Raw genomic sequence first — 12538 nt, forward strand, 5'->3', positions numbered from 1 at the left:
CTCCAGACCTACCTTCATACATAAGCTTGGTCGAAAAATACTCGTCGGATTCCATCAGTGCCTCGTCCTTGTCCACCTCCAAGAGGCCCGAGAGCCGCGTGATGGACACCTCCAGGGAGCAGAGCGAGCCTGTCCGACAGTGCTCCGCTCCCGAAGGGGGCAGGATCTCAGCTCTCACATTATATAACGTCTGCGCAGGAAAGGGAGAGACAAGCACAAGTGGGTACACAACGGGAAGAGGCACCACTCTAGGCCCGGGGGTGCTGCCCACAGACACGAGAGGGGGACGGAGGGGCCGCGCCAGCCGCAAGAGCTGCTGGGTGCCGACCCTTTCCAAGCATGCACAACAGCAAGGACAGGCCCTCGCCCTCCGCACGCGTGTCACCCAGACTCAGGATTATCAACGTTTTGCTTCATTTGCTCTCTTTCTCTATGCATCAACATGTATTTCTCTGCCCGGGGCATTGATGGCAAATTCTGGAGAATCTGTGGCTTCACCCCTCTGTACGTACCACAGCAGGTGTCCCTAGAAACATGGACATCCTCCTACAAACATGAAGCCAGAACCACAACGAGCAAAGGTCACACTCCTTCCCTGCTACCGTGCAGTATCATAACCATCTTTGGCCAAATGTTCCTTTCTCCACGGTGACCTCTTCACCCAACAGCCTCACCTACTCACACCTGCCGGACGCCCTCACCACCTGGGACAAGCAAGACCCAAGCATGCCCAGGGGCAGGTGGCCTCACCCGCCCCACACGCTGGCAGGTCTACTTTGGAAGGAAAGCGGTCTTTCTTCAGGATCCTGTGAGAGTGTAGCTCAGCAGCTCCTGCCGTCACTGCCTCGGCATCCACCTTGCTAGCCCAGCAGCCTGCGGGGTGTGTGAGGGGCCGCCCTGAGTGGACGCCGGCCCTCACGCAAGCACATGCCCTAGATACCAGCTGCAGCATCACAAGCAAATGTAAGCTCCTGACAGGGTTTCCCCAATGCACCCTTGTGATCGACAGCCCCTCGCCAACCCCCCCAGCACCTTCCCCTATGTGCCCCTTGGAGGAGAGCCCCGTGGGGCTACCAGAACCCACAGTCGTGGTTTGAACTGACCAGTCCAGCTGTAGCCCGGGAACCCCAGAGCCCTCCACCCACAGACCCTGATAAAGGCACGTGGCCCAAGTCTGCACTCCGCCCTCACCTCCCTGTGCGGCCCCTCAAGGCATGCCATGTACTTCCTCCAGGACCTACGAGTATTGAACTTCTCTTTTTCAATTTCTCGTGGTCTTCTGTTGAACCAGGGCTTACCACCCGGCACTCTGCGCCTCACATAACAAGTGATTTGCTAAAGTCATAACATTAAGCTTGGACACATGGACACGGGAAATAATTATAGCACAGCTCGATTCAAAAGTATTCTGCTGGTACTGTAAAATGTTCAAAGAAAAGAGACTTTAGAATTTTAAAAAGCCTATTGCCAAAATAAAACATTTTCCTGGGAGTTAACAAGACTAAACAGTAGTCCTAGATGGGCCTTGCTCAGTGGGAGCAAGGGAGCCCCCACACCAGGGTCTTCTGAGGCCTTCCAAGGCCAAGGGCATAAAGGCAGCCGGGTATGCAACCCCAGGCCGGAGCAGAGGCCTCTGTGTGGCGGGGAATGAAGATAGCAAGCAGCAGGGGAAGGAGCAGCAGGGGCTGACGGAACAGCTTCCCGCTCCCACGAAGCCCCCCAGCCGGGAGAACGCAGTCTGGGAGGTTAGCAAGCTCAGCTGAGGAAGAGTGAGCTTTTCTTGGCGCTCAGAAGGGAGCCCAGAGACAGAATGATGTAGGGAAGTGTGCTCCTAAGTGCATGTCCTCGAACGCTGCCTTCTGACGGCTGTGGGATGGAGGAGCATGGCTGGGGTGGGGGGAAGCACTGGACTGGAAGTTGGCGGTGAGGTGCCTCCCCACCTGGCAGCAGCTGTCGGCACCTAGAAACAAACTCTAACACGGAAGGCCAACTGATTTCAACAAGGATGCCGAGACCAGCCACCGGGGAAAGAACAGTCTAGAGCGGTACAGGGACGACCGGAACAGCCACACGGGAAGAATGAATTTGGACCCCACATCTCACCACACACAAAAGTGAACCCAAAGAAGATCACAGACCTAAACGCAGAAAGTATAAAACTCTTAGAAGAAAACACAGGAGGCGTTCTTTCTGATCTTAGGATAAGCAATGATCTCTTAGATCCTACACCCAAAATACAAGCAATAAAAACAATTGATAAGGTGGACTTCATCAAAGTTAAAAACTTTTGTGCTTTGAAGGACACCATGGAGAAAGGGACAACACAAGCCACAGAATGGGAGGAGACACCTGCAAACTGCATCTAAGACAAGGGACGGCCGTCGGGACTATACAAAGAACCCTTACAACTCTCGAATAGAAAGACAACCCTACATATTTAAAAAACGGGCAAAGGATAGATATAGACACCTTCCCAAAGAAGAAATGCAAGCAGCCAAAAAGTCCGTGAGAGGTGCCCAGCATCACTGGCCATCAGGGAAATGCCCATCCAAACCACGATGACAGGCACCTTGCGCCTGCTGGGACGCTGGAAGCGGAAGACGCTGAGGACAAAGAGAGACCTCGCATGTCGCCGGGGGAGGCGTAAAGTGACAGCCCTTTGGGTAACAGAGCAGCGCCTTCTCAAAAAGTTAAACAGAGTTCCCATATGGCCCGGCAACTCCACCCAGATTCTCACCCAAGAGAACTGAACACAGAGAACTCGCCCAGGGATTCCCACAGCGTTAGTATTCACGACGGCCCCACGGGGAAAAGAGCCTAGATGGCAGCCACTGAGACATGGCAAGGAAAATGGGGTCCATCCCACACCATGGATGACTCTTCAGCCATAAAAAGGAGTGAAGTCAGGTATGCGCTACATTCACGCACGACCCCTGGAAACAGGGTGCCAGGGGGAAGAAGAAGCCAGTCTCGAAAGGCGCCCACGTCCAATGCCCTCAGTTACACGCCATGTTCACAGAGGCCAGTCTGCAGGCTGATCCGCCCCTGGGTTAGTGGTCGCCTAGGCCTGGGAAGAGGCAGGGGTGGGGGGTGACTGGGAACAGGGCAGAAAGTTTCTTTCTGGAATGATGAAAGTGTGCTAAAATAAGACCATGGGGATGGGTGCACAACTCTGTTGACAGACTAATTGCTCTGAAGCGGACACTTCGAGTGGCTGAAGTGCGTGGCATGTAAGCGATGTAACTCAATAAAGCTTTCCCGGAGAAGTTGGCGTCTCTATTTCCGGCCCTCAGAGATGACCAGTTTTCAAACAGCCATCCAGCAGGCAGGTTTCTTCACTCAGTTTGCAGTCAGAAAGAAAATCGTTATCTGTGCTCTTGAAGAGGAAGCAGACCAGACCAGGAAGGAGCCATGAAGCCGCCAGCGCTCTAATAATCGCCGGCCGGCCGGCCGCGAGCAAACCAGACGAACTGTACGTGGGCTCCGGCGCACGAACGGTTTCACGAGGCATGGCTGGGAGCACATGGGAAAGCCATGTGTGCGCGCTACAGAAAGACCACACTGCTGAGTACGCTGGAGCCTACGGCTGGTCCAGAGAGAGAGGCAGAGCAGGGGGGTGGGAGGAGGTACTGAAAAAACCACTAACGTCAAGAGCTATAAACACAAACACATCTGCAAGTGTTGTTGGACGATTCCGGTAGTAAAGAGAAGGAATGGAAACACCAGAAAACTGTGTGTTTACATACTGATTTACCTGGCACAAATTCCAAGTCTCACCGAAGAAACGAAAACACAAGTGCCTCTCCCCACCCAGCTCAAGGCCACCTCCAGCTCCAGACGTGTACGTGGGTTATAGGACAGTCTTCACAATATGGATTCGGTAGGTTTCTATTAACAGTTTCCGTTTTTCTTTTAAAAAGAAAGCCCCTGGGGACGCCTGACTGGCTCAGTCGGTGAAGCGTCTGCCTTTGGCTCCGGTCATGGTCCCAGGGTCCTGGGATCAAGTCCCGCATCGGGCTCCCCGCTCAGCGGGGAGTCTGCTCCTCCCTCTGCCACTCCCCCTGGTCATGCTCTCGCTTACTCTCCCTCTCTCAAATAAATAAATAAAATCTTTAGAAAAAATAAAAATAAAGCCCCTTGATAAAGTAACCCCGAGTAGCAGCAAGGATCAGGATGAGGACATTCTAAACGTAAGCAAGAGAAAAGGGAGCAGAGACCCTGAGTCTTCACTCTTTACACTCATCTTACGACCACCGGCAAGACTACAGAGTGCCAGACCTGACACTTGAGAAGGGCCTGGATGCCTACAGTACAAGCAGCCAACAACTGAGCTGCCCCAAGTGTTAACTATTTTCCTGGATCTGTTGCTTCATTATACTGAAGGTTTTTCTCTACCTGATTTTTTTAGATTAAAAGGAGTATGATGCACTTTTCATGCCCCCCCCCACACCCCCACCAAAAAATAATACAATACATACAAAAAAATTTTCCACTTGAAATTCGTAAGTATACGGCTTTAAGGGGATAGAGAGCTGTCCTTCAGAAGCTGGGGAGAATCCAACGGAGAACTGGCAACGCAGAGAAGGCGGAGGCTCTCGCGTCCACTTGAGCTCCCACACAAAGAACACGGACTGCTTGCTGTGGATGTGCTGCAAAGAGAGTCTCTGTCATCGCGCGCACACACAGCCAGCCCCCCAACCCCGCCAGCCCCGAGCTGCACTACCACCCGACCACCACGACCCTGCCTGCACGCTGCCCCGCGGTCCCGTGGTCCCAGCCCTGCCCGGGGCCCTCCTGCCCGCCTTGCCCTGGGAGTAGGACCAGCCTGATTCTTCTCCAGATACAAGTATCATTCTATTTCCTACTCCATCCACCATGCCGCTCAGTGCCCAACATGAAACTCAAACACGCGCATCGTGGTTTCCAAGCACTCGGGGATGCGCTCGCGCTGTTCGCTTATCGCCAGGGAGGCCAGTCTCTGTGTTGCAAGGCTCCCTCTACAAACACACGGTGTTTTCCTCAGAACCTCCTGGCCACTCCAGCGTCACACTCCCGCTCCCACTCTGTTTTCTGCTGAGGGCCTTCTGCTCGATTCTGGAGAAGGGTTACCTGCGGGGACTTGGCATTCAGCGGTACCAGCTGCAGGTCAGCGCTACTTCCAGGATCCACAAGGTTACCGTCAGACAGCTGAAAGTCAAGTTCTGACAAATTCTGGACGCACACTTGAATGTACTTCCTAAAGCAGAGCAAGAGAAAACAGGATTTTGAAACTTAAGAACTTCATTAAATGTGTTTTGGTTAAGAAGACCCTCTCTGGGGAACTTTTTGAAAAGTGACGCAGCAAAGTAAGAACCAGTCGCTACCTGCATTTCTACTTCTGGTCTCACACGGGAAAGCACCCTGAGACCAAATCTCCCCAAGCGAGCTATTTCTAAGGAAAAATGGATCAAAGAACGCTCTGTTCCTGACCCAGTGTTACGACGTGATCATAACTGGCTCGCAGTGGGTGAGGACGGAGAGAGTGACCGCTCCTCCCGTAGAGACTATGAGCACAGAGTTCCCATCCCTCCCTGTCACACAGGGAGAGGAGTCTGAAAGAAAGCACCCCAACTTCTGTTTGGAAGTGCTGGTGTCTTTAGCCATTAATATGTGCAGTCCCCTCCCTGTAACGGGAAGGGCAAGAAAGCAAACTGCTCGTGTAACGTCCACTCGAAATACAGTTCTGACATTTTGGTGATCAGTTTATGCAAATATCATCAACAGATGACAGCAAAAGGAACTTTACAGTGAGAGGCCGCACTCCGCCCTGAGCGCAGGGGTCCGGGCGCACACCAGCACTGACCGTGGGACAAGCCTGAGGCACAGGGCCCCGCCTCCAAACTGTCTCGTCCAGAGACTGAGTCAGACTCTAACGCAGCTTCTAGAGCACTGAGCGCTTCTCAACCGGAGGCAGTTCTGCCCCTGCGGGCGACATCATGCAACATCTCGAGATAGACTTTTGGTTGTCACAAGGGGGCTGGGGAGGATGGGGAGTGCTACCAGCATAAGATCGGGGAGCCAGGGGTGCTGCTAAACACCCTACAGTGTGAAGGACTGCCCCCCCGGCCCCACAAATAAGGAGTTCCCGGACCCAAAGCGTCAGCAGTGCCGAGGCTGAAGAACCCCACCCCAGACGTAACCAGCAGCCGGCAGAGGAACGAGTTGCACAAAGCCACGGGAATGCGACCAAATTCAGAACGGTAGGCCTTCTTTCTGGAGGAAAACTGAACCAAGTTCAGCCATGGGTCACTGGCTTGAGAAACAGGAGGAGAGATGAAAAAGGATCTAGTCATCAAACAGGGACTTGGTTTGGATCCCACATCCTACAGACCAACCGCACACAGTCATTTTTGAGACTGCTGGGGACACCTGACTCTGGTCGGGGAATCACTGAGAATCCGTACAAGCGGACGACAGCGTCACGGCTGGGTAAGAAAGCACGCTCAACGTCACTGAGGACACGCTCTGAGCAGCAAGGTCTGCACGCAGGACAGCGTGGCCCAGGAGCAGGGCCCGGAGCCCGCCTTTACCGTGTCCCAGCTGACAAAAGCGAGTGTGTGGTCCGGAAGGGCACGCTGAAGGTCAGAGCGATGACGGTGGAGTAGATGGACCACGGGCAGTCAATGGACACCTGAGAAGAAACACAGGGATGCGCCTTCAGACCCCTTGCCCGACCACAGCCACCACCACACCGTCCACCCAGGTCGGCAGTGGCTGCCGATTTCCTAGACAGGGGACGGCCTTACCACTTCTCATTCAGAAAGCAAATCCCCATTAATCACGTGCACAAAGGGGAAACAAAGCTACATACACAGACAAGAAAAATAAACATGGAAGTGGCCTGGTGGCCGTGAGACTCCAGAAGAGTCTCAGAGTCTCCAGAGCAGATGCGGTGGCCAGCAGCCCCAGCCCCGCCTAGGGCTTCCCACACCGACGTGGCCGTGACGCCAGACATGTTTTCTAACACTGCAGGAGGTGGTGACAAAGTGCTTTTAGTCGCTCTGTCACAATGACATGAGCAATCATTAACTATTACAACATTAAAGGAATTATCCAAACACTCCACACGACAACGAATATGTAAGAGAAGAGCAAGCACTCTGGGGGCGGAGCGTGGGCCAAGCTACTAACTCCCCTAAGGTCACAGGCCATGCCTCCAGCCTCCCTCCAGGCCCCCCGCGGAAAACAGGAGCACACGGAGCACAGACATGTGCTCCTCCAACACTAGTTTTGTGCTCATGCTGAAATAAGTACCATTTTCGCCTCCTGAATTGTTACCAGATAAAATGTTATCCCTTAGGTGCTGGCTGGTCTGACGTTCTATGCCATAACCTCTTCGCAATGACTCTTTGTTAGCCTTTTATCCTACTGTTTTTGTGCATGCGTGTCTTTTTTTTTTTTTTTTAATGATTCAACTTAAACTAAAAAACAAAGCAAAACAAAACAGTTCACCCTTTTCTCCTAGCGCCCACCCCCACCCCTGCCTTGGGGCACCCACCAGTCTGCTCTCCGTATCTATGAACTTGATTTTAATTCTTTTAGATCCCACATGGAAGAGAGATCAAATTATATTTGTCTCTTATTTCCCTTAGCATAATGCCTTCCAGGTCCATCCATATTGCTGCAAATGGTAAGATTTCCTTCTTTTTTATGGTGAATAATATTCCATTGTGTACACAATGTTTTCAGATCCATTCATCCATCCATGAACACTTAGGTGGTTTCCATGACTTGGCTGTAGCAAATGATGCTGCGGTGAACAGGGGGTGCAGACAGTTTATCAAGTAACTCTTTTCATTTTCTTCGGGTAAATACGTAGTGGTGAGATTGTTGGGTCACAGGGTAGTTCTACTTTTAACATTCTGAGGAACCCCCATACTGTTTTCCAGAGTGGCTGCACCAGTCTGCATTCCCACCAACAGGGAACAAGGGTTCCCCTTTCTCCACATCTTTGCCAACCTGATTAGTGATGTCGAACATCTGTATGTATTCTCTGGAAAGATATTCAGATCTCCTGCACATGCTTTAATCAGACTGGGGCGGGGGGTTGCCACTGAGTTGTAGGAGTCCTTTATATATTTTAGGTATTGACACCTTATCAAATATATGATTTGCAAGTATTTTCTCCCATTCTGTAGGTTGTCTTTTCATTTTGTTTATGGTCTCCTTTGCTGTGCAGAAGCTTTTAGGTTGATGTAGTCCCAATTGTTTATTTTTGCTTTTGTCAGATCCATAAAATCACTGCCAAGACCAGTATCAAGGAGCTTAGCACCTATGTTTTCTTCTAGGAACTTTATGGTTTCAGGTCTTACCTTCTAGCTTTTAATCCACTTTAACTTTTTTTGGACGGTTTAAGACAAGGATCCAGCCTTGTTCTTTTGCATGTGGCGGTCCAGTTTTCCCAATACCATTTATTTGAAGACACTGTCCTTTCTCCATTACACATTCCTGGCTCCTTTGTCATAAATTAATTGATCAAATGTATGTGGGTTTATTTCTGGGCTCTGTATTCTGTCCCATTGATCTGCGTATCGGCTTTTATGCCACTACCATACTGTTTTGATAACTACAGCTTTGTAACAGTTTGAAGTCAGGGAGCACGATACCTCCAGCTTTGTTCTTTCTCAAGATTGCTTTGGGTATTTGGGGTCTTTTGTGGTTTCATACACATTTTAGGATTATTTGCTCTATTTCTATGAAAAATGCCATTGGAATTTTAATAGGGATTACACTAAATCTATATATTGCTGGGTAGTATGGACATTTTAACAATATTAAATCTTTCAATCCATGAGCACAGAGTATCTTTCCATGTATTTGTGTCTTCTTCAATTTCTTTCATTAATGTCCTATAGCTTTCAATCTACACATCTTTCACCTCCTTGGTTAAGTTTATTCCTAGGTACTTTATTCTTTTTGATGCAGTTATAAATTGAATTGTTTGATTTCTCTTTCTAATAGTTCATTAGTATATAGAAACACAACAGACTTCTACATATTTATTTTGTATCCTGCAACTTTACTGAATTTATTTACTCTAAGTTTTTTGATGAAGTCTTTAGGACTTTACATATAACATTATGTTATCTGCAAATAGTGACATTTTACTCCTTTCCTTCCAATTAGGATGCCTTTTATTTCTTTTTCTTGCCTAACTACTCTGGCAAGGACTTCCAGTACTATGTTGAATAAAAGTGACAAGAGCTGGCATCCTTGTCTTATTCCTGATCTTAGAGGAAAAGCTTTCAGCTTTTCACCATTAAGCATGATATTAGCTGCGGGCTTGTCATATATGGCCTTTATTATGTTGAGGTATGTTCCCTCCATTTCCACTTTGTTGAGAGTTTTTATCATAAAGGGGTATCGACTTTGGCCAAATGTTTTTCCTAAGTCTATTGAGATGATCATATGATGTTCATCCTTCACTTTGCTACTGTGGTATATCACATTGATCTGTGACTGGTGAACCATCCTTGCACCCCTGACATAAAGCCCATTTGATCATGTGTATGATCCTTTTAGTGGATTGTTAAATCTGGTTTCCTAAGGTGTTGTTGAGGATTTTTGCATATATGGTCATCAGAGATACTGGCCGATAATGTTCTTCTCTTGTAGCATCCTTTCCTGGTTTTGGTATCAGGTTAACACTGGCCTCATAGAATGAGTCTGGAAGAGTTCCCTCCTCTTCTGTTCTTTGGAAGAGTTTGAGAGGAACTAGTATTAATGAATTCTTCTTTGAACGTTGGATAGAATTCACCAGTGAAGCCATCTGGTCCTGGACTTTTGTTTGTTGGGAGGTTTCTGATTATTGATTCAGTCTCCTAACCAGTAATCAGTCTGTTTAGATTTTCTATTTCATCATGATTCACTCTTGGTAGGTTATGTGTTCCTAGGAATTGGATTCCATTTCTTCTAGGCAATTTGTTGGCATACAGTCGTCCAGAGTAGTCTCTTATGATCCTTTGTATTTCTGTGGTGTCAGCTGTCGCATCTCTTTCATTTCTGATTTGAGTCCTCTCTCTTTTTATCTCGGTGAGTCTAGCAAAAGGTTTGTCAATTTTATCTTTTCAAAGAAAAGCTCTTGGTTTCACTGATCATTTCTACTGTCTTTTTAGTCAAATTCATTTATTTCTGTTGTAATGTTTGTTATTTCCTTCCTTCTACTAACTGTGGGCTTCATTTGTTCTTCTCTTTCTAGTTCCTTAAAGTTTAGTAAAATGAGGTTGTTTGAGACTTTTCCTCTTTCTTGAAGTAGGCCTATTGCTATGAACTTCCCTCTTAGAATGGCTTTTGCTGCATCTCATAAATTTTGGTATGTTACATTTCCATTTTCATTTGCCTCAAGGTAGGCTTTGATTTCTCTTGATTTCTTCTTTTGGCCAATTGATTGTTCAGTAGCATGTGGTTTAATCCCCACATATTTGTGAATTTTCCAGTTTTCTTCATGTAATTAATCTCTAGTTTCATATTGTTGGAGTCAGAAAAGATGCATGATGTGATTTCAACCCTCTTAAATTTGTTAAGACTTGTTTTGTGGCCTAATATACAATCTATCCTGGTGAAATGTTCCATGCGCACTTGAAAAGAATGTGTATTCTGCTGCTTTTGGATCAATGTTCTGCAAATATCTGTTAAGTCCATCTGGTCTAATGTGTCATTTAAGGCGTTTCCTTATTGATTTTCTGTCTGGATGATCTACCCATTGATATAAATGGGGTATTAAATTCCTCTCTTACTGTACCGCTATTTCTCCCTTTAGGTCTGCTAATACTTGCTTTACATATTTAGGTGTTCCTGTGTTGGGTGCATAAATATCTACATGTGTTATATCTTCTGGTGGGACCAATCTATCATTACGTTACACTCTTGTCTCTTGTTACAGTCTTTGTTTTAAAGTCTATTTTGTCTGATAAAGTGTAGCTGCTCCGGATTTCTTTTGGTTCCTTTAGGTTTTGGTTTCACTTTAGTCTATGTGTGCCCTTATGTCAGAAGGGAGTCTCTTGTAAGCAGTATATAGATGAGTCTTGATTTTTTTTACCCATTCAGCCATTCCCTGTCTTTGGAGAATTTAGTCTACCTACATTTGAAGTAATTATTGATAGGCATGTGCTTGTTGCCATTTTTGTTAATTGTTTCCTGATGGTTTTTGTAGTTCCTCTGTTCCCTTCTTTTCTGCTTTCTTCCTTTGTGGTTTGATGACTTTCTTTGATGGTATGCTTCTATTTCTTTATCTTTTGTATGTTTGCTACAGGTTTTTGCTTTGTGGCTACCATGAGGTTTACTTATAACAACTCATGTTTACAATAGTCTATTTTAAGTTGATAATAACTTAAGTTTCTAAAGCTCAACATTTTTACTCTCCCTCGCCCCCACATTTGATGTTTTGATGTCACACTTTACATCTTTTTATCTGTGTACTCCTTAATTATTGTAATCATAGTTATTTTTACCACCTGTGTCTTTGAATCTTCACCCTAGCTTTTTAAGTGTGCTTAACCTGCTACTTTTACCATATATTTACCTTTCCAGTGAGATTCTTTCACATGTGTTCTTGTGACCACCTTTTCTTTTCAGCTTAAAGAACATTCCTTGTAAGGCCGGGTTAGTGGTGATGAACTCCTTTAGCTTTTGTTTCTCTGGAAAACACTTTATCTCTCCTTCACTTCTGAATGATCGCTTTACTGGGTACAGTATCTTGCTTAGAGATTTTCCTTTCAGCACTTTGAATATATTGTGCCACTCCCTCTGGCCTGCAGCGTGTCTGCTGAAAATTCTGATAGACTTGGGGGGGGTTTCCTTGTACTTAATAAGCCGTTTTTCTCTTGCTGCTGTTTTGTTTTTTTTTAACCTCCTTCCCCCCCTACCCCAACCCCATCTCCTGCTGCTTTTAAGATTCTCTCCTGGTCTTTAATTTCTGACATGTAATCATAGTATGTCTTGGTGTGGGTCTCTCTGGGCTTCCTGGATCTGGATGTCTGTTTCCTTCCCCAGATTAGGCAAGTTTTCAGCCATCATTTCTTCAAGGAGATTTCTGACCTTTTCTCTCTCTCTTCTCCTTCTGGAAGCCCCATGATCCAAATATTAGTCTGTTGTTGTCCTATAAGCCCCTAAGCTATCTTCACTTTTTTTTCATTCTTTTTTCTTTTGCTGCTCTGGTTGACTGAGTTCCACTGCCTTGACGTTGAGCTGTCTGGTCCTTTCTTCTGCTTCATCGAGGCTGCATTTCAGGTCAGCTATTGCAGTCTTCACTCTGCGACTTCTATCTGGTACATTCTATTTCCCATCTCTGTTGAAGTTCTGTGTTCATACGTTCTCCCGGTTGGTGAGCATCTTCATGAGCATTACATTGAACTCCTTATCAGGTACATTTCTTATTTATCTCCATTTCATTAAGTTTTTACCTTGTTCTTCCATTTCTGGAACATACTCCTCTGTTTCTTCGTTCTGCTGGACTCTGTGTGTCTATACAGTAGATAGTACAACCGCCTCTCCCCATCTT

General features: G+C 47.0%; 1 protein-coding gene across 4 annotated transcripts in view; it reads right to left on the reverse strand.

Annotated features, from left to right (window-relative positions):
* Positions 1-12538, reverse strand: part of TRAPPC10 (trafficking protein particle complex subunit 10) — a 90736-nt gene that overhangs the window by 6161 nt on the left and 72037 nt on the right. For all 4 annotated transcript variants that reach the window (XM_045902372.3, XM_064578092.1, XM_045902374.3 and 1 more), the window contains 4 exons: positions 6570-6670; positions 5110-5236; positions 4479-4649; positions 13-190 (listed from right to left, as the gene is read on the reverse strand). In XM_045902372.3, coding sequence (XP_045758328.1) covers positions 13-190; positions 4479-4649; positions 5110-5236; positions 6570-6670 — 577 coding nt within the window. The remainder of the gene's footprint in view (positions 1-12; positions 191-4478; positions 4650-5109; positions 5237-6569; positions 6671-12538) is intronic.

Source organism: Mirounga angustirostris, unplaced genomic scaffold, assembly GCF_029215605.1.
Source record: "Mirounga angustirostris isolate CCGP_5_RB_7025 unplaced genomic scaffold, mMirAng1.0.hap1 SCAF_1, whole genome shotgun sequence".
Taxonomy (NCBI): Eukaryota; Metazoa; Chordata; class Mammalia; order Carnivora; family Phocidae; genus Mirounga; species Mirounga angustirostris.